The sequence below is a fragment of the Dinoponera quadriceps genome, unplaced genomic scaffold, assembly GCF_001313825.1.
Source record: "Dinoponera quadriceps isolate SergipeBrazil2010 unplaced genomic scaffold, ASM131382v1 scaffold4009, whole genome shotgun sequence".
Lineage (NCBI taxonomy): Eukaryota > Metazoa > Arthropoda > Insecta > Hymenoptera > Formicidae > Dinoponera > Dinoponera quadriceps.
This window is the reverse complement of record NW_014557992.1, coordinates 353,581-376,368: the sequence shown is the minus strand read 5'-3', so window position 1 is coordinate 376,368 and position 22,788 is coordinate 353,581. Positions and strand designations below refer to the sequence as shown.

Here is a 22,788-nt window from a genome sequence, read left to right as displayed (position 1 = left end):
AGTCTCAGTAAACATATATGTCCGCAAAAGCTTGCTTTCCTCTTGACATCGTGAACGCCTATCTCCATTTCCGAGAATTTTTTCTCCGGGGCCGCTTGAAAAAGTTTGATGAAACGCCTGTGAGTAAGCTGGATGAACTGCTTCGAAGAATCCAACGGGCATACGACAGCGTTAGAAATAATGAAGCAATATTTGAACGTGTACGCACATCTTTACTCCAGACGTCAATTGCGCATCGATAAGGTAGACGGACATTTTGAGCAATTCTTACAACAACATGTATCTAGTTACTTATTTGTCGAACACGATTTAATGGCTAAAGTACATCTTTTTTCAACCGAGACTCTTTAACAGTTGCATCTCAGAGTCTAAGGACATATATTGAGAACATAAATTAACTAAGACCTTAGCACTTATTATTTTCACGTAGGATCTGCCCTGCGAGTTTGTCAGTGAAGTTCCAATACACCCAGTACATCAGACTTCCACTGCGCCCCGACGTTATCAAGATCCAATAATTGATATACGATAGGGGCTGTAATCAGCATTATGCAGCAGCAGGCTGACGGCGTATTCATAAAGAAGTGACTCCGCTCGCTCGCTCGCTCCTTCATTCGTTCGCGCATATCATTTCGCGTGCTAATTTTCAACGTCAGTCTTCCCAGACGTGCTGCGCACGAGTTCCCCCCCCNCCCCCCCCCCCCCTGACGAGCCGGGACGAGAGGAGCATCGCGGTCAGCCGCGTGTGCAGCGCGCGAAACCGAGAGTTGAGAGGCGCGCCATTGAAAAATAAATCCACGTGTCCGGGATTGATGTATAAGGTTGACGAGGGCGCAGCGCGCGCGCGAGAGAGAGAGAGCGCGCCGGCTCGGAATAAATTATGTTAACAGCAGGTGCAACGGTGCGGCGGTTCTCGCCTCCCTCTTCCCTTCTGCTCCTACCGGCCGAGCGGGGAGAGAGAAAGAGAGCGTCGCGGAGAGAATCGGCCGCGATGCGCAGGGCTGACCGGCGATAAACAACGATAAATTCCTCCCACGTAGGCGCGTACGCGCACGGCGATACCTCCCTCGGGAGGTAATTTCAATGGGCTCGCGAGCGCGCCCGCACGTTTGCGCGATGCGGCCGCAAACGTGCCCGCGAAGCTGATGCATAAATACCTATAAATATGACACGGCGGGGCCCGCGGTAACGTCGCATATTAAATTACATTCTTAAGCAGCCGACCGGCGCGGCCACCAGAAGGCCGGACAGTATGGCGCGCATCAAGTCAGAGCGGGGCTGATTAAACGCAACCACGGAACGCGCATCGGCGTGCACAATGAGACGGACGGAGAGAGAACCGCCGTGCCGCGCTCGTTCCGTTCTGGGCATTCCCCGGACGTGCCAGCCTGATTCAAGTCGGGTATGCCGGAGAGAGAGAGAGAGAGATATGGGAGAAAGGAGGAAGGATACCGCGAGGAAGAAGCGAGAGAGACGCGAGAAAGAGTAAGGGAGAGATAGAGGGGGAGGGGGGGGGAGAAAGAGAAATAGGGTAGGGTCGGGGGATGAGAGACGAGAGAGGAGGCAACGCGAGCAGGCATACACCACCGGAGGCTAGGGATGCTAATTATTCTGCTTCATGCGAGCAATTTGTCGAGTACCTGCGGAACGTATGTTTAATACCCGCGGGCCTTCTGGGAGCCCGCGGGTATTTACATCTGCGGCGAATACCGCGGCTATAACGCGCGGTACGTCGAGAATTATCCCGGGATTACAGTGTGTGCGTGTATCTGCGCCGGACGAGAGAAAGAGTGCGGAGGGTTCGCGGTGGCGGAATCCGCGAATATACGCGGTCGTAAGGGTAGCAATCTCGAGGGACGCGCGAGAGCGGGCTTTAACAGGAACCGCGATTTTCCACGACCGTCGTTCTCTCTCTCTCCGCTCGCGGGATGTGTGTTATCACGAACGCGAGAGAAAGAGAGGAAGAGAGAGAACTCGTAAGCGTTTCTTTCCTCCGCCGGACGGAAATCACGCGCCGGTCGTTTCGCCCGGGACTTCAATGTTGTATATCCGGGATATTAGCGCGGCGGCTCGCGGAAGATGCACTTAGGAGCGCTCGTGCGCTCGCTTCTGCTCCAGAAGTAAAACATCGACGGGAATTATCCCCCGACGGGGATTTTTCCCTTCTCTTTTCGCCGTGATCCCGACGACGTGCCGGAAATAAATCGAGCGATTACCCGTGGATTAATCGCGGGGAGGGTCCATTATGCGTCTCTCCCGTTGGTGCGAAAAGCATCCGTGCGGAGTGAAAATTCTCCAACTCTCGAAAGCACCCGAGNCCCCCCCCCCCCCCCCCGTCCTTCGCGATTCCGAAGGGGGAGAAAAATCAGTCCTCCGAAATCAAACACTTTCACTCCGCCTCGTACGAGCCGGAGAAACTCGAACGAAGAGAGACGAGGGTGTGATACGCGCGTCACGTGTTGCTAAACGCGCTGGACGAGGACGTGGAGGGAACAACTCCAAAATAGAGCAACGCGGACTCGGGAACCATCCGCCGCGGCGAGCGATCCGCCGTCTCGATTTCATCGCGAGGCTTATATTTCGCGAACGGATAAAACGTAGACGCAGACTGGATGGAGAATCTTCTGCGAAGAGTGTACCGTGAAGGATCGAGAATTATTCCTGGATTACAGTCGACGCGTGCACTCCTCGTAACTTTTCTAAACCGAAAGAAAGAGGGAGAAAGAGAGAGAGAGAGAGAGAGAGAGAATCCGCGCGTTCCCGTTCGCCCGTAGTGGTGGATGCCTGCCTCTCCTCTCGCTAGAGTAGCAATCTGCGGCGGGCTGCACACGTGGGGTTAACAGGATCTCTACTTTGATTCTTCTTCCTGCTGCGAGGAAGATCGCTCCAATTTCACAGTGGGAACACGTGATATTAAGTCGCGGTCGAGTACTTCATCGCCGGAAGCTAAGACTTAATCGCTCCTCCGGGAGCACTCGTTACAAATACATTCCTCGTAACGAGGAGGGAGGGGGAGATTTATTGCGCGGCCCGGCGAATGTGTGTTATCATGTCCCGGCGTGGATGTTTAGTTAATGGAAATTGCGGCCGTTCGACCGCTCTGGTGATCAGCGATCGCGTCTAGTACGTTTTCCCCGCGACGAAGACAGGAGAAACTCGAAGCGAATGAGATAGACAGATAGATAGATAGATAGATAGATAGATAGAGAGAGAGAGAGATAGAGAGAGAGGGGGGAAAGGGAGAATAGAGAGATCTCGCGTATTCCCAGTCACGTTTCTTTTTCCTCGTGCGCGAATAGAGCGGTAATACGGCGAGTCGTGACCCACTGGTCGATTTTTCGAAGAGAATCCCGCGACAGAATTGCCGCGTGTGGCGGTCGGAGATCCAGGTAGACCGACCAGGTGTTTAAAGGCCCCCACTGTCGAAAAATGGCTGGTTACGAAAGAGCCGGTCGTTCGCTCGACGCCGTTCCGCGGCGGAATCGGCTCCGTAACGCCGATGGGACGATAGGAGGACTAGTTCATCGAAATTTCATGGGTGTGGCTATTAAAATCGGTGTTATGAAAGGCTGAGAGGGTCCGTTCGTCGTGAGGCGTGAGCTGTAAAATTATTCTAAGAAGCCGGAATGGAATGGCTCCTCGTGGTCGTTGTTGCACAACGCCTGCCGCGCCTCCCTTGCGCGCGCGCTCGACACAATAATTCATTTACCGAACGGAGAACAAGCTCGACGTTACCGCATACCGCGACACGCTAATATAGCGCCGCTTTAACACGTGTGGGAATGCGCGGCCGCGTGCACGCGCTTAGAAAAGCGTCTTCTTTTCGCGCCTTCGAGGCGCGCGAGGGCACAATAGACGGTTCTGTGTCGGTGCGCGGAGAGAGCACCGACTATTCATCTCCGACTATTTTTACGAGCGCGACTCGGAAGAGCGTCTCGACGACGCCGAGATGTCGAAGGCAAGAGATTTAACTTGGAGATTCTTGCCGGAGGTGATTAAATTTAAGAAGTATTTTAATTAAATTCGCGTTCTTGAGCGAATCGTTGCTTATTTAATGAAAGGAAGGTCAAGGACGGTCACTTGATCAAATACGGGCTGATCGCTCAATTTCAATGTATAAGCTGCAGAAACTTGGTTTTACAGTATTTTTCTGCACCGGCTCGTAAGTTTTTTTTTATTAGATAGAAGTCAAATTGTTAATCTAGCGATAGTTTTTTCAGCACCTCGGCCTACTACTGGTTGTTTTGTTCATTAATGGCGTGGCTGAAAATTTCAAACATTACACTTTTACTTTATGCTTATGATCTTACAGTTTTTCGGCAAATTAACGATTTTTCTAATATAGCTTATTGGAAATGCTAATATAGCTTATTAATAGTAAGATGACCTGTTGCGATTTTGAAACGATTGGTGCGGAAAAATGGCTTTTAGATCAATGTAGATAAATACCATGTTCATATCGGCCGCACAAAACATCCGTTACTTTATTTTATTGATTATTATATTGACACTGAATCTCTTATTCCTATTAACAATATTCGTGATTTGGACACAACGATTAAATAATCATAATTTATCCTTTAGTGCAATATGTCATGTCCTCTACACGTTTTAATTATCGCTGGGGCAAACATCTCACAAATATAAATACACTAAAACTTGTGTTTTTGCGTTACCGTCCGTTTTAAATTAAAATATTACTCCGTTACATGGTCTCCATACTTGAAATACCACTGCGATATGGTCGAACGGATGCAACATAAACAGTTATTTAAAATTACTTTACTCTTTCCGATTTAATTTATAAATTATATTTGTAATCCTATGCATTCTTCCTAAGTTCCTAAAATTGCTCGATCTTAGAAATATTATCTGCCGATTATAATTCCTCTTCTTGCAATATATATACTAAAGACATTTTCCCGTTAATAAACATTATTATTATTATTGTAGAATTAAATTAAACTAAGAGAGATATTAAAGGCGACGGTGAATCAGTGAGAGCAATAAGCTGACAAGAGCCATCGGAAGCGGCGATTAAATTAAATTAAATCGATCGCATATCAAATTACTTATTAACTTATCGTTTAAATTAAATCATTCGGTCGAATCGTCTTAGATATTATAATAACATACAAGTGAATGAGAAAATTAAAATGTTTTCTCGATTAAAATATCCTTTACCACAGGGCATGCGTTTCGTCACGGGCAAAACCAACGTATTAGCGTATTAGTCAACCGCGAAATGTGTTTCAAGGCTCGTACTATCGCGCGCTTGCATTCCTAGAACGGCCGCTCGATTTTCTCAATAACGTAATCGGCGGCTCACGCATTATATTGGAACGGGCTCTCGCCGCCCGTTCCCTTTCAAACCGGTGTTTACACTTGTACCTTGAACTACCCGCCCTGACATGTGCGAGACGCGCATTTCGAAGCCGTTACGCCGCGAACGCGCTACGAGCGACGGCGTGCACGTCGATGAACGCATCCGAGCGCGATGACGCGATTAAAGTCGCGTTATCCCCGTGCGAGACGGCCGGCTCGAGGATAATAAATGCGCGAAACGAGAGCGTACGGTCGGTCACAAAAAGGTCGCAACGCTTCCTTTCGATGAAACACACCTCGCGTATCCAATAGGAACGTGTGTCTCTCCCGAGAATTAAGGGGGGGAAACAAATTCTCCCGTTGGACACGGGATGCGTTCGGGAACTGGTCGAAAAAGGTGTTGCGACCTTTTCGTGATTGACTCGATACTCGAACACGGTTCGATTGTAAAAATCGCCGCGTTAAGTGAACGCGTCGTAAAGTACGGCGCTGCGGTATTAAAGCGCTATCTTCATGCGGACGACGATTGCGCCAATTAAAACCGTAATCTGTGGACACGCCGCCGCGTAAACCGCCCGCGGCGTTGTTTCCGCCGCCGTGCGGCGCGCGGTAGAAAATTTTCAGGGAGCTCCCGATGTTCCCACGTCGGACCTCGCGAGAGCGCCACGGTGATTCCTGATTAATAAATATTTTTTATATCACTTCCGATTAATTTCTGGACTCGGTAAAGAAATTATGGAGTTCTTGTCCGCGAAACGCGGACGTTTAGAAACATAAAGAAAATAAGGGAGCGGTAGAATAAATAATTACTCTAATATTCCTTAGCAGATTTTTACTTGAATCGAGTAATGATTTACTTGATCCGAGTGGAATATTTTCCACGTAAATCATCCGACTGAAATATCCGCTTGGTCCGAGTAGAATTTACTTGGTGCAAGTAAAAATTCGCCAAGACGCATTCAAGATACGCGGTCGCGTATCGGGTGTCCGTTATCTTTCGGGAAGGATAATTTTTCACACGATCATTTACTCGAATCTAGCACTTTTTCCTCGTCTGTGCGCGATTGTGCGTCGGGCCGGGGAAAGAGATGCCGCGAGAAAGTGCGGCTTCGCGCGATTTTTCCGGCCGCTCCTTCGGAGATCGCGAGATTTCACCGACGGAGAGCAACGCCGCGCGGGGATCACGCGGTGGAGGCGCACGGAAGAAAAACGCGATCGCGAGATGGTCGGCGAGTCAAAGTCCGACCACCGTTAGCGCGGTGCCGCGAACGAACCTCGGTCTTGTCGTTTAACGAGATAGCGGTACCGAGGCGAGATATCGAGGCGAGCGATAGCGCTTAAAAGCTTCGTACAAGAGTCGACTTTAAAAGCTCCCCCTCCCTTCCACGGGCGCTGCCTGTCCGAACGGGAATCTCGTAGACGGGGTATTACCGCGCGAGGCGAAGTGCTTATCGGAGTACGACTAATGCGAAATATAAGTAAGCGACAATTAACGCGCGACGCGTTTTCCCTCCCCCCCAGCCGTGTCTGAAGAGATAACGCGGCCCGCAACGTACGCGCGCGTCGGTGGAAGAGGGAAATCCGCGGCCGAATCGGCCCGATCGCGTAACTCCGGAAAGGAAGGAAAAGCCCGGGTGTCAAAGTGTCCTCGGCGAATCGCAGTTATCCGCGAGATCGCAAGGAGCTTTCTCAGCGGCGCGTCGGCCGGTTATCGAGAGAGGCTAATGCGCGGCTCGGGTGGAACGACAATTAATGCGCCGGCGATTTTTCCGCCTGTAATCTCCGTCGCGATCGCGGAAGCGCCCGTGTTCCGCGCCATCCGTTACCCGGGCTAATTGATAAAAAGTCGAAGCGAAATATCCTCACCGCGCGAGAGAGCATTCAGCCGTACGCCCGCGGTCGTCGGGCGCTCCGCCGATGAGACTTGAAATCGCGAGTTTATGGACTCGGGGATCGCGCGATTAACGCTCGATTAACGCTCCGCCTCGTTCCGCTCGCGGAGACACACCGTGTCCGTTGTTCTCGCGTCGGAATTCGCACTCGGCCGCGCGCGAACATTGTTTTCCGTCCGTGCGTATATCCGCGCGACGGAAATAAAATCGGAAACGCTTCGATTTTATTCGCCATAAAACGCCGTCTTCCAGTCGGACCCGTCTCGGCCGAGCAGCCTGGCTACCTCGCGGCCGCGAGAGAGGAATCCTCTCTCGCCGATCGTAAAAGGCGCAGAAATACGCCCCTCGGTTAATACCGGCGGGCCGGCGATGCTGAACTTTCGATTTCGCGCCTCCCTCGCGTTTCCGAGATTTATGCAAATCCGCGGAGGCGCGCGGAGAGCTAGGGGAAACGTGTAGGTGAGCGTGCGCGCGCGTACTCGACGATCTGAAAGCCGTGGAAATGTACTTGTGTGTGTGCGCGCGAGCGAGCGCTGTGCGAAATACGTTGAGCGCGCTCGCGACGTATTTCTGGCTGTAAATCAACGGGTTATGCATAGAGAAGGCAGAGAGCGGCCGCCACTTCCGCCCGACAACGTTTAACATTCAACGTTCTTCTTCACCCACTACTGAACTCCGACACTCCGAGTGACTTAAGTCGCGCTCGAGGCTGCGCGCGTGTAATCGCCGGGCATGACGAATAGTCCGAATGGTACGAGAACGCCGCGAACTATTTCTAGCGTCTAGAAGCGAATCGGCGCGGCGGGGCATTCTTTATTACTCGTCGGGGGAGGCCGTTTAATTATCATGCAAAGGTAGCTCCGAGCTGCGTAAACTCGTTAAGCCCGCGTTAACCGGAGCTCTCGAACGTGACGTCACTCGACGATCAGGAAGATTTGCGGACGCGAGATGCGCGAGAGAGAGAAATGGGTGTGTGCGTGAAATGTATTATTACACGGAAAAAACAGTCCGGTTGCATCGACCAGAAAATGAACAACCAGACGCGTTTCGGTTGAAGGAAACGAGATTTCTGATTGGAAGAACCGCAGTTTCAGTCGTGAGAACCAGAAATTCCGTTTCCTTCAGCCGGGGCGCGTCTGGTCGTTCATTTCCCGGTGTTAACGCGAGCAGACTTTTCTCCCCTGTGACAAATTTCACTCGTCGTGCGAGGATGCATCGTTATTTCTCCCGGAAAACGCCGTCGATTCTTCGCCGCGCGATACCAAGTGGGGGAGACTCGCGATTCTTTACCGAGGCACGTTCACCTTTACTGCCGATCGTCTCGGATGAATTATCAGATTAAAGTTAATGGAGGCAAAAGTATCGTAGTATCGGGGATTATTCGTCGGGGCGATCTCGCGGGCGCTCCGGGAGAAAGAGAAAATCGAATCTCGCGCGTCTCCCAGGGAAGTTGCGAGATCGTGGTATAAGTTCGGCGATCGATAAAATCGTCGTGTAATTTCGTTCGGATCACCACCGGAACCGGCCGGCCCGACGGTGCCCTCTTTCTCCGTCTCTCTTCCTTTCTCCGTTTCGCTTTTTCGCAAATCGGCGCTCCCACGTCCCGGCGGAGTCACGAGCGCGCTTTCACGGCGTATCTGCGCGGCTATAAAGATACGTCCCTTTTCCTTTTTCCGAGTCGACGGACGGACCCGAGCGCATAAAGTCGGCTCTATGAGCAGCTGATAGACAACTCGATCCGGCACGACGTGAAAGAAAACGATCCTGAGCGGAGGGTCAAAGGGGCCAGTCGTGGCGTGGCTCGGCTCTCCGCAGAAATCCTCTCCTCAAAAAGCGCTAATAAAGTTGCGCCAAGTAATCCCAGATGTTGCGGCAACATCACGCCCCCCCCCCCTCTCTCTCTCTTTTCTCCCTTTCCCTATCGGACTTGTGTAAATTTCAATAATAACAGGACGATGCCTCGACGAAGGAGGCGTAGCTGAACTTAAAGCCGGTGGCGCGAGATTAGACGTATAATCCTTCGGCTTCCAGCAGCAGCCGCGCAGCACCGCTGCCTTGTACCCAACTGGCACCTTCTCCCATTCGTAAACAGTCATTATCGATTAGCAATGGCGGCGGGATTATTTCCTCGCTATGCGATGCAATGCGATGCGAACGCGATGCTCGATAGAAAATCAAATACCCAAGCAGCAACTACGTGTTCGAGCGAAACTCACAGAAAAGGTCAACGTGTGTCGATGCATGTCCGGCCGAACGATGGAAATCGAGCCGATCATATTGCAACCGTGTTGCCGTGGAAGGTTTAGTACGCACGAGTATCGCCGGGAATAAATACTCGCGCGATACAGACGACAGATAAAGCTAAGGCCGTTTCGCTAAATAATAAAGCGGCCATAAATTTGATTTTTTGTGCGAACAAAGAGAGCGAGGGAGGGGGGGGGAGGGGGGAGAAGGAGAGAAAAAGAGGAGAAAAACCGGCGAACACGGAGCGTCTTGTGGAAGTTGCAACCTGTATGTTTAGTGACTCGAGAAAAATCATCGCCGTGCAACTGATTATACTCCCGTGTAATCCGCGTGCGATCGAGCGCATTCATGGTCACCCGGCGATTAATCCTCTACGGTGGATATTGACCAACGCCTTGACATGAATCGCGAGATCGCGTTGGTGCGTGCAACACACGGGGTTGGCATCGGGATTAGGGGGGGGGCGGGGGACTTCGTTAGCGAGCGATTGTAACCGAACACGTGTGAAACCAGCCTGCGAGAGTTGAGGCGCGAAGTGCGAGATTCGACGGGAAAAAATGAAGATAAAAGGGAAAAGACGAATCGAAATTCTCTCGCTTGAAATGCAACACGAAGCGAATACGAGATCTACAGGAATCCGGTGTTTGCACCGTAAGCGTCGCGATCGTTTATCCTTTTTCTACGTAGGTAAAAAGCATTTTGTACTTGTGTCGAAATCGGTCCTTGTTAACATTTTTGTGTTTAAGTTTTTAACCATACCTGTGTGTCGATTTAACGTTTTGTGTTTGTATTATTTTCTGTTATGCCGATATTCGCCATGTGTAAGTTAAAGTAATACATTTTATACTTCAGTGTCAATTAACTTGTTAATTTTGCGCCACATTTTAACATATTTACTTTGTGTTAAATTAACACAAACATTGGAATAAAGTTTAGAACATGTGAAATATTTTTAATTCAAATTTAACATAAAATACTTCACTTGTGTATCTAAATTTTTGTATATATATATATGTATGCATCACGTATAATACATCATCTCCTTACATATCAATAAAATAACGACCATAGATTACTTGTGAAAAATTCGTTTCCGTTAAAGAAACGTTGTTTTATGTTGAAAGTGGAGAAATTGCGAAAATCGGCTGGAAAGGACGAATGAATATCACAATAATACCGACAACCGAAGTCTCAAACGACGCACGGTTCGGATTATTCCGTAGCTAACCCACCGCCCTCATCCGACATTTGTTATTCCACTGTACCATCCGTTCACCCGCTTGTCGTGTCGCTTATTATCGCGAGCGCGCTTTCACGAGACGATATTTCAATTTTCGCCGTTTCCTCAACGGTCTCGCGCGAGCAAGGCTGGCCGACCCTCTCTCCCTCTGTAACGCTCGTCGACGTAATTCCGTCCCACGCCGGGCGTCCCGTGCATTTGTAATTCATGGAGCTTCATTGAAAAAGTATCGTCAGGCGTTATGCTAATGCGAGCGCGGGGTATTATTCACGGCCGTATGTCACTGACCACCTACCTACCCGCGCCCGGTGTAATTGAATAATAGTACGCCATCTCTCTCGCTCTCTCTCCCGCTTTCGTCGCGCGTTCTCCCCCCTCCCCCTCCCCCCGTCTCTGCCTTTCTCTTTTCGAGATTAGATTTTCCCTGCCTCTTATCTCCCTCGGCTGTCCGTCCGTCTGTCCGTCGTTGTCTATTCGTTCGGCCGAGGCGCGCGTCTCGAGGAATCATCCGCGAGATTCGTGCGTTCGCCGTTCCTCCATCGACGAGCTGCGCCGCCGCAGACATCCTCGCGAGTACGCGCACGTAGAAGTATTACGAGTCGGGACGATATTAAATTATAATTCGCGGCACGCTCTACCGCGTTACCTCATACTTTCCTTCGCTATTTACAGGCCGAGGCTCGCTCGCTCATTCGTGCTTCTTGCTCTAGCGAGAGCTACGAACCGGCGCCGAGGGAGGTGCGCTCGCGATTACGGCCGTGAGAAATCGCCGATGTGGCAGACGCCGCAACGAGGACGACGATACGCGCGCGCGTGTGTGTACGTGTGGATAGGCCGCGGCGAGAAAATTGAAACGTTCCTATGCAGATTACGCGAGAGGCCGGTATACCCGGCCGTTGAGTAATACCTGACGAATGGTCCTTGCTACAACGTCGCGGCACTTTGCGCGTCGAAGCACGCCCTTTCCTCCGTGCGCGCCGATATTAGCGGGCTCGAAGCGGAGGCGATCACGTCGCGGAGAGAAAGAGCGCAGTTAGTCGGTCGTCGGGGCGATTGAAAGCCATTCACGCGGTGGGATATTCGGCCGATCGGATCGTCGATCTTCCTTCTCGCCGCGGAGGATAAATCGCTACTCCGGTATCTCGTTAGGAGGAATCCTCTCATGAGCGGTTACGTCGTTATTTCTCCGAGACGCGCGGATTTTACGAGTCGCCGGCCAGCATCACCGTTGATCAGGCTCGGGGGCAGTTTACGCCATTCCCCGGTCTGCCGGTGCAAACTCGGTTTCATTGTTAAACCGCCACTGCCACCCACAACCATCTGTTACTTTCTTTCTGCGGGTTAAATCACCACTGTGCCTACTACAGCCCGGGTTACATATGTACGCGGCTAGGCGTGGATAAATAAACGGGCCCGTGCACTTCGCCTCGTCGATCCTCGAGGAAACCTCGGTGATGTCGTAAGACGTTCGGGAAAGAAAGAGATAGGGAGGGAAGGAGAGGGAGAGAGAAAGAGCCACAATGTAAATAATAGAAAATGCGATTTCGAATCGTGCGTCGGTTCGTCGTTCGTTCCCTCGACCGAAGTGGAAACGGGCCCGAATAAATAGCCGCGCGTGATAAATAGACGATACGATAAAGGATACTTTTCGACATCGCCGGCAGAAAAGAAATCCTTCTCCTAGCTCTCGCAACGCCACTCTCGCGCGCGCGATACGTACGCTCTTACGCAACGCGCCGCAATCGTTTTAATTCCAGATCGGCTTTCTGATACGATTCCGCGAGTACAATCGATCATCGCGCACGACGTGATCGATACGCCGAGTCAAAGGCCGGAATGCGACGAGCGGTTTAATTCGCGACGGGCTTCTTCGCTATTTATTACGCATTTTTCGTTACTCGCGTGAAATCTCTCCACCTTCTTCGTATCGTCATGCATATTTCGAGAGAGATACCGGCAATTGCATCATCGCGATTAAATCGATGCTTGCCTATCGTGGAAGGATTTCACGCGATTAACGGAAATAATGATCGTGCTTCTTCGGCTGTACCTCGAAATTTCTCGATTTCGATTTAATTTAATGAATTAATTAGTCAACTTATTATTATTGTATCACCGGGATGGTACTCTTGAAAAAAAGGTGATCATGAGATATACATTCTTCACCGTCGGGATTAATTACATGCGCTAATCAGACAAAGGGGCATATATGAAACCGGCGATATGATGTGCCAAATGTAGCCGATTAAACGCCAACTAACAATAATATTATATCAACATTATAATTTCTTACTCAATATAAGTGCAATATAACATGCGTTGTATATAACAGTTACATTGTCAAAAGGGAAATTATAACATTGTAACGTCACCGTTAGTTAGTGTTCACTGGGGGGCGAACATTGGCAATTATATTGATCACGTCTATGATATTATATTGCATTATATTACATTACATTACATTATCGCGTACGTAATATTCTCCCAACATGCGTGATCAATACAATCTCCAAGGGTCGTCCACGTTTACCGCATCGTGTGGAGCCGGCTTAGGACTGTGTCTAAAAACATTCACGGAATCATGAAACATATCGACGTATGCCTCGAATGTCTGTTAGACGAAATGCAAATCCGATGTGTACAATTAACCGTAATCTGCGGAATTCTACGCGCGATAAATCAGTGGAGTGGATCACTTTAGAAAGCACGTGTAGGCTAAAGAACGTTAGAATTGCGGAGCGTACGATATTACAGTTAATTACGAATACACGCGTTCACCGCGAGGAGCGGTACGTCGTGGCTCTGCAGAGGCAGAACCTTCTCGCCGAACTCGCCTACGAACGGCGAAGGTGAGGCCACGAGGAACGCCAGCACGAACGTACAGTAAAGTATCATAGGTTGTACTCACCGGGATAGCCTTCCGGGATGACTATTTCCGGTCCCACTTTGACGTCGTGACGGTAACGATGCATCAGCAGCGTGGCCGTGACTCGGAGCGATCTCTGCTGTTGCTTGTACAGCAATATCGGCCTACCGCCGGCACCTTCGACCCTGACCACCCTCGGCAGTGAGAATCTGTCCAGGAACTCGCGCAGCGGCATGAAGCCGCCGGCGGAACCCGCGGCCTCCGCGGTCGCCTCCCTCGAGCTCGGCAACGAGTCCTCGCCGGTTCCGGTGGCCTCGCCGCTCGACAACGTCGAAAATTCGCCACTCGACGACATCGCGCGCCGCGGTTGTCTCTCCTCGGTCGTTCACGGTAGCCCGCACACACTTCCTGCGCGCGATCTCCGCCGATATTCACGCTTCTTCGCGCTGCCGCGCATCGATTTCCCCGCTCTCAAGAACGTCCCCGTGAGCGTCGGTGACCCTTTATCCGCGTGCGAAGACACGAGAGCGCCGCCTGAACGCGGAAAGAAATCGTCGCGTGAAATAGCTGCGCCCGGTCTTCGCGCTATTCGGGGAACGTTAGATCTATCCGAAATCTGCGATCGCTTCTCTCGGTCGGGGGAGGCGATCCTACTTTAACACGTCGAATGTCGGGGGCGATTAATCGAATCTGGAAAATGTTCAGCGTTATATGGCTAATGGGGGCTAATGAAACGAAGTAAGAAAGTATATGCACTTCGAATTACATTTTTCTGCTTTGTTACCGTTATTTCATCCATTCGTTAGTCGTTCATTAAATTCAGCAAAAGATACGAGGAATATTTTTTTATAGATACAATAAAAATACTTTTATGTACCTAGTTTTTTTCTTTCCATTGACTCTGTATTGATTGTACGGTCGATCTTTTAAACACGATTAATTGCACTTTGCATGTAACCTAATGAAACTCGACGATAATAACGGCCACTGATAACTGTCGCGATGTAAACAAGGATATTAAAATCGATCTTTCCCTCTTTCTCACTTGCTCTTAAAGCGCGACCTCCGTGTAATAAATTCAGGACGCGATCTGTAATCCGCGAGGAAGGAGTCGCGAATAAGAACTCGATGAGTAGAAGGCGCGAGCGCTACGAATCGAGCGGCAAATTCTCGCGACAGCACGCGCGACCAGCTGCGCGTTTCCTGCTCGCGTAATGGTATGCATCCGGGCGACGTCGGAGCGCGAAGTGCGCGCTCCATCTCCTTCCTCCTCGTCGTTCTCCCTCGGATGCATCGCACCCGCAACTTCAACCTACACCCGCACCCCCGATGGAATTCGTCATTGCCCTCGCGAGGCACGGCAGCCTTGACTGTGATGCCGCCGACGGCGAACCGCGCGGTCTAATGAGTGATTACGCTCCGGGCGCCTCGGCGATGACGGTGGTGATGATGATGATGAATTTATGACGACGATTATCTGTCCGTGGCGTACCGGTGTGTCGCCACCGGTGTTTGTCTTTCAGATGAGCGAGGCTCCTGCTCTCTCTCTCTCTTTCTTTCTCTCTCTCTCTCTCTCTCTCTCTGTGTTCGCGGGGGAACGTGGGCGGAATAGCGACGTGGCCTCGCTCTCTGTCACTCGTTGCGAAATGTCGCGTCTCTCGCCTTTGAAGTCGCGACGGGAGAAATACGGCGTGGCAAGTGACGAGCGAAGACAGTATGCAAAAGACACAAGAGACGACGAGTGATCGGTCGCGAAACGCGACGGTGGTAGTGAATCGGACGACTCGATGATTGATTGACTGTTGATGCTCCTTCTATTCCCCCTTCCCTCCTCCCCCCGCCCTCCTTTCGTAACTTTTAATCCGATCGACAATCTCGAAGAATTCCGTCAGACTTCTCGCGTCTGAATCTCGTCGTGATTTTCACTCGATCGATCGAATCACGTCCACGTGCGATCGCGCGCCGAGAGCGGTTGTTACTTTTTCGCGATTCCGCAGCACTTTCTCTCGGTAACTAATCCATCCCGATCCGTCTCGCCCTCCATTTCCATACGCGCGCGCTACTCTACACCGTGTTCCCGGGGATTTTCACGTAATTAGGAACGATGATTTGTGTCTGTTACCGGTTCCACGAGAGCGACGTCCATCGTCGAGCATAATTTATTTACCGCCCCGTGCGCCGCAGTCCATAATGCACTTTCTTGGGTGACTTGCACCTGCGACATTCCACTACGCCGCGCGTACTTCGCGGCGATATTGCGCACATCGCATACGAATGACGAGAATTAATATTCCACATATGTAAGATATGATGCGCGCTACACAACTCTCCCGGCATTATCCGCGATTCCGGTCGTGAATACGCATGACAGAGAGAGAGGGAGAGAGAGAGAGGTGTTCATTTTTTCCCAGTACATGTCCTCTAAGGACTTTACAATTTTAAAGTTGATAATAATAATAGTTAATAATATATAGTTTTAACTAATATTTAGAGAATAAATAAAAGAAAGAGTATACAAAATCTAAGAAAGTAAAGAAACCGGGTAGACCTGCACATTTGCATTTTATATATTTTTGTATATCACGGATATGTATATTTATACAAAAACGTATTTATATAATTTTACATGTTCGCGAAGTACAAGACAATTAGTACGTGCAATGACGAAGTTAAGAAAATTATAAATGCAATGAAGAAAAGAATAACAAAAAAAATTGAAAAATGAATACTTACACGGGGAAAAAATTAGTCTTAAAAATTAGGAATAGATATTCTCATATATAAGCAAATATATCATAATCTTCTCAGAAGACTTTAAGGCCGGTATTCATAATCAGATCTTATATTTAAGACTGTCTTAAGTCCATCTTTGATGCTTCGTCAATAAAATGAGCCATGCATTATTTGAAGATAAATTTAAGCCAGTCTTATACATATATACAATATTTTATTATATATATATATAAGATCCAACTGTGAATACCGGCCTTAGTTTTAATTTAATTTAATTTATATTCATGCAAGTATTGTTTGAACTCGATACAAGACTAAAAATTTTCTAAAAAGATTATAATATTCTTGCATATATATAAGAATATTTATTCTTGATTTAAAACTCCTTTTTTTCTATGTAGAGTGAGAGAGAAAGAGTGAGGCAGGGGTGGGGGGGATTCTTTTCCCTTCGGGACCGAGATTTCCTCGTTGGAGACCCCGGATAGAGTCGGTCCCCTCGTTACACGCAATAGAATGTTTCCACCCGCGAGACTTCTGTAATCGCCATGTAATGGGCTTTTAATTACCCGTGACTAAAGCGACCATGACGAAGGTATCGCGAATTATTACGACGCGGCCGACTACGCGTGCGCATCTTAATAGAGCCTCGTTTTTCCGTGTTCTTTTTTTCTCTCCTTTTTCCTCCCCCTCTCCGTATTCCTCCCTCGATAGAACGCGCGCTCGCGGTCGCGTGTTTGCTTTACGGAGGTCCGTCGCTTCCTTAGTATGCACCTTGCGCGAACCGTTCACTTGCTATTCCGCGCCACGATCTTCTTCAGAAATCGCGTTCCTTCCTTCCACTCCCTCCCCTTCCGCCCTCCTCGCATCCTTCGCTTCAAGCTGTACACTCGTATACGCTTGCAACGGAGCAATTATACGTTTCGACCGAAACTCTCAAAGGGATTTGCGGCGGTGGCACCGAGCGACTCTGTGCGTGCTTGTGTGTGACGAAACGGGCTTCCTTTCGAGACTTTTCGATTTCGCCGTCCGAAGGTTTCGCCTCCCCCTCGCCTCCCTCCCTCCGCTATTGTGCGCGTCTCTACAAGGATGACATTCGTCACGTCGCGACAGCCGTCAAAAAGTGCGTCCGTGCGTCTCTCTCTCTTTCTCTCCTCGTACATAATGCGAGTACAACCGAGCCCGGGGGAGGGAAGGGGAAGCGAGCGGCGCGGGGTATTCCCGCGATATCGGGTAATTAAGTCGCATTCACGCGCGGCGAAGTCAAAGCTAAAAAGCGCGATGCCGCGGCGCAACGCGCGCCGCGCGTTCGAGTGCATAATAGATCGTGCGAAGTGAAAGTGCGGAGATTTAGCAATTCGCCCATTAGCGAAGCATTCTAAGCTTGGAAATGTTTTACGTTTTCCACGCGGCTGTTGTTGCAGACGTCCCTGACGTAATTTTTCCTACACACAGGCGAGACCTATCCGTGCCGGCCGCGCGCCGAACGCGTAATCCGCGCGCCGCGATTTTAATCGCGCTTATGAAAGTTTCTGCATCGCGCCCGCGCGTGCAACTTTCTAACGGTATGATGATTAATTAATTAATTAATTAAGCGCACCAGGAACAAAGCGGCGTTCTTTTAATCGGGGCTCTCTAATTTGAGTACAAGTCGATAAAGAACCCGTCGGATTACCGTCGACGCGGTGAAAGCAAATCGTTCGTGCGCGATATCGAGGACCGTCGGTGATTATCGATTAAACTCCGAACGCCCACAAAGCGTCGTGAATCATAATTCGAGGCCCAGATTCCAGAATTGCAATTTGCAGCGAGACTTAATGACGGGTTAGAGCGACGCTGTGGGGAGCGTTAAAATTGCAATTCTACATGCATCTTTCATTGTATGCATCGTATTACATCTTTCATCGTACATATATCTTGTACACTGTTAACCATATATCGCCAAAGATGGAGGTCCACGTTGAAGTGAATCCTACGTAATTACGAGAGACATTTCGAGATTGGAAATTCTCTTGCAAAGTACCTCCAAATGTGGAGGCGCGCAGAAATATTTAATCTTAAATCAAGAATAGATATTCTCATATAGCGGGAATATCATAATCTTAGAAATTCTAGTCTTGAATTGAGTTTAAGTAATACTTGCGTCAATATAAATTCAATTAAATCGAAGCTAAAGAGAACTTCTAAGAAGATTATAATATTCTCGCTTATATATGTGAGAATTCTTAATTTAAGACTAATTATATTTTTTCCACGTGCTATCGCGTAGTACCTCCGAATTCGAGGTACCAACCTCGAAACGTCGCTCGTAATTGCGTACGGGTTTTTACTCCAAGGTGTGCCTCCAACTTTGGCGGCACACAATTAACAGTGTATTACCTCTCTCCTGATAAACAACTATTCCGTTCGCGTTATTCTATATCCGAGGACGCGGGCGAAAGTGAGAGAAACCGATTGTCGATGGACGCGATTCACTCCGGAATGCTCCGTTTTATCGGCGTCGAACGCGCGTCGATCCCCGCGATTTCTCGAGCACGATCGCGCTAATCGAGTCCTCAGGCTCGAGTCCGTTAACCAGGGCCTTGTCACTCACCTCGTCCATCGTCTAAAACTCATCCGTCTTATCGTCGTATCCATCCATACGCGAGTACGCGTTTACGAAGCCATCTCACTCGCGCGTGCGATAAACGAGATCGACGTGTCCCACGTGTCGACGCCCAGCGACGCTCGATCACGAAGCCGGAGAGGAGCCGTGTCCTCCTCCTCCTCCTCCGTGGATAACGTCAACGTCGGTCGCGGATGAAAACTGGAACTCCGTCGCGATGGGAAAAAAATCGGCCGATCCCCGACACGCGCGCGGGCACTCGTGGCGACGAGGTATCGTGGCGCGCGGAGCACGGCCGATCGAGACTCTGCCAGCCGAGCGAGCAGCCAAGCAACCAACCAGCCGATCGATCGGCGGTCGATTGATCGAGGCGTAGGCGATTGCGAGAGCGCGACGAAGGAGCGCCCCGACGCTCCGGACGAGATCGCGCGACTAAAGCGCGCAAACCGCGGGAGACGCGGTCGAGCGCTAACTCCCCGAGTCGTGTCTCCCCACTTCGGGATCCCCACAGTTCAAATAAACTGTATCGCGCAGGCTCGCGTGCTCTCGGGAATCTCTCGACGGACTCGCCGGTGACGGTGTGTCTTTTCCCTACCTTCCTCTCTCGACTCGGCGCGCGCTCCTCTCGCCACGACCGGCCGCTCGGAACTTCCGTTTCCCCGCGAGCGCGTCCGTCCGCTCGGCGATTTCCCGATGTTTCGCGCGCGGTGAAATCCGCATCGGCGAGGTCGCGCGCCGTGACGAAACTGCGGTTCCGACGTTACGAGCGAAATTGCGACCGACCGACGATCTGCATGCTCGCCGGGCGTGCAGAATCTTTCGCCTCGATCCGTTTATTCCGCCTAGATTTTTTTTTTTTTTTTTTTTTTGACAAAATGAAGCGTCGTGTTAACAGCATGGAAAGTGTCGCAGAGCGTTATTTTGTGGTTGCCGTTGAGCAGTCTATAATCTAGATTGTCTTTCCGTCTTCCGTTGGAATTTTTCTTTTCAGCTTTCGACTCTGGACTCCAGCAGGCTCGCCCCAACGACAACGATAACTTAAGTTCGACGACAGTTATCGTTACGTTGTCGCAGCTTTTCTTTTTATTGCACAGAGTGTGCCAGATGGACAAACTTAGTGAGGGCGTAGAACGGATTGAGGTGAATGGAAAAGTCCTTTACCATTTTGCGAACTGCGTACAGAATTTCGACTTATTAATTATCGAAAATGACCCATGCAGCGTAAATATTCAAAATACATCATGGAGATGTCCCGAGGATATTTCAACATTCTGGGGTGACCTCGAACGTCTCTGGGGTGACTTTCGAACATTTGTGCTGTATGGGTAGAGGTTTCTTTAATGAATAACTCAGAAAGTTGCGTGTTATTTGCAGAATGGTAAAAGACTTTTTTGTTCAGAATGGTCTAATCTGCATACGACAGCTGTTGTACCTAGCATCAGACATCAGTATATTGAACCTTGAAATGTCGCTAGGTACAACAGATGGTCGTATATTTGCAGATTGGGTGACCCTGAACAAAAGAGTCTTTCATCATTCTGCAAATATCAGGGAAATTCTCCAGTTATTAATTAAAGAAGCCTCTATATGTGGTCATTTCCAATAATCGAAGTTTGCCAAGGTTGATCCGGGACACCCTGTTTATTACATCTGTACAACGACAACGAACCTGTCGTTAGAAGTTACAGAATAAGTCTGTCCGCTCCTATCGGCGAAGCGACGCGATGATAGCCGCGATATTTGTCCGCGTAATTAGCGGTTCGCGCGTTACACGCGCCGCGTACAACCAATTACGGTGCGTTACTACCCGGCAATTTGGAATTTCACGTTGAATTCGAGAGACCCGTGACCGGTAACGGTGCGTAACCCTCGCGAAGTGCACGTTCGCGAACCCGAACAAACTGGAATGCCAAGATCCGCGCGCGACTTCTCAGGCCCCCGACGCGTCGGCCGATTGGCCGTACCGACTATCGGAATATCGTCGTCCTGCTCGTCGACGGTCGTCCGAGACGATCGGCAATTACAAAGACGCACGGGCGCGTAACAGTTAATATCGGAGTTATTACAGGTATCGAGACAGGATTCGCGTCGTCGACGACTCGGACGACTCGCACGCTCTCTCTATGTTCGCCATATGTTCTCGCCGGGAGCAGATGGCGTGCCACTTTCCGCGAATCTCCGCCGATGGACCGCTACGCGCGGGTTACGTAACAATGATGGCTCGTCCCGAATCGAAGATGCAAAACTCGATTTCTTCGCCCCCTCCTCCCGCTCGGTTTTCGTAACTGTACTCGCGAATAAGTGTGCCGCTCGCTCGGACCTACGTCACGATTCGTTCGAGACTAGTTTCCACGGATTATTATTTGGTCATGAGCAAGCCCACACGTACGCGACGTTCAAATGGTACCAGTTAACCTCGGGGAGGAAGGTATGTCTCTCCGATAGTGAGCGAGAGATCCCGTCGCGGCCTACGTGACCGCCTCGCTACCCCGAGGAAAGATCGCTTATCTCGCTTACGTGAGAAATATTTGTTATTAGCCGCTTTTCGTGAACGACAAAGTACGCCTGCAAGATCGACAGGACGCGATAAACTGGAAACCAAAATACCGAACACGCGGAGATTCCGCTTATTTTTCTTGTTTCTAAGTCTGAAAATGTTTCAAATATATTATCAAAGTGTTTCTAGAACAATTTTTTAGATATTAAATCGCGTTAAGAAATTTTGCGAGTTTTTGGAAAATATTTTCAAAGCATTTTTTGGAGTATTTACGGTATATTAAATCTTTCTCACTTTTCTTAATATTAAGTATGTAAATTAACTCGGTGCCTCTGTCATCAAACATCAAGATTTGTTTATCAATAGAAGGTGTATAATTTTGATCATCGTCTGAAAAATAAACCGAGTACAGTAGGATTTCCCAGCCCATATTAAAAATAGCGTCCTTTATTTCTTTCTTTTCTGCCGCGTGAGGTCAGTTGTTGTCGTGGAGCCTTCTCGAAATCTTCTTGAAATCTCTAATTTTTCTTTGCAAGCTGAAGAGCCGAACAAGTCATTTTTGCAGCAATCTTTCCTTGCGGTTGAAATGCAAAAACGAATGCAGTACCGAATATGCATTTTATCGATAGCAATATATTTCACTACAATTACATATTTTCGAGTTATTATTGATCGTTCCGCAATGTTACATGGTGTTTTGTAAACAGATGGCAGCTCTTTAAAACCACAATTGAGCAGAAACATATTTAGATTTAAAATGCTCATTGGAAACGCGTAAAAAGGCATCGAATTAATTTACATGCCTGATGAATTACGTTTTGAACTCTCCAGATTTCGTGGAATTCTACGTTAGACTGGCCGTATTTTCACTCGAAGAAATTTAGGGAGAATATTTTAATGTTACATTTTTGAAGAAAAAAAGAAATCAAACGCAAATACCACCACGGATTCACGAACGAGCTCTTCTTGCTTCGTTAACGCGTACTTTCGCACGCTTAGCCGTACGCGCACGCTTAGGCATCCGATAATTAGCCCGGAACGCGGGAATATTAATGTCTGTGTTTAGGGGAGAGAAACCGCGCTCGCCGGCGCGCGAGTGTCATTGTCTCTTCGTAATGTCGTCGTTCCACCACGGAATGATTATTGACTCGAGGAACGCTGATTACAGCGACGGGGCACGAAACGCCTCATTGTCTTCCCCGCGGAGAGCGCCATTAATATCTTTTCGCTCTCAGCCGCAGCGCGAGGGTCAAGGGTCGGTAGGAAATATCCGCGCGACTATGCGGACTCTGTACAGCGGATGCGTTTTGAATTTCATCGGGGCGATATCACGATTGCGTTCCGTCTCTTCGCCGCGATGCGCCTTGCATTTACGGCCGACGCGTGACT

The 22,788-nt window shown here is 49.4% G+C and overlaps 1 protein-coding gene across 4 annotated transcripts in view; it reads right to left on the bottom strand.

Annotated features, from left to right (window-relative positions):
- LOC106749599 overlaps positions 1 to 19,319 on the bottom strand; it is a 49,172-nt gene extending 29,853 nt beyond the window's left edge. Inside the window, exons 1-2 of one of the 4 annotated variants that reach the window (XM_014629244.1) lie at positions 18,677 to 19,319; positions 13,610 to 14,257 (exon numbers count right to left, since the gene is read on the bottom strand). In XM_014629244.1, coding sequence (XP_014484730.1) covers positions 13,610 to 13,922 — 313 coding nt within the window. In that variant the 5' untranslated portion in view covers positions 13,923 to 14,257; positions 18,677 to 19,319. The remainder of the gene's footprint in view (positions 1 to 13,609; positions 14,258 to 18,676) is intronic. The other 3 variants (XM_014629246.1, XM_014629245.1, XM_014629243.1) reach the window with 3 other exon arrangements.
- Between the last annotated feature and the right edge of the window lie 3,469 nt (positions 19,320 to 22,788).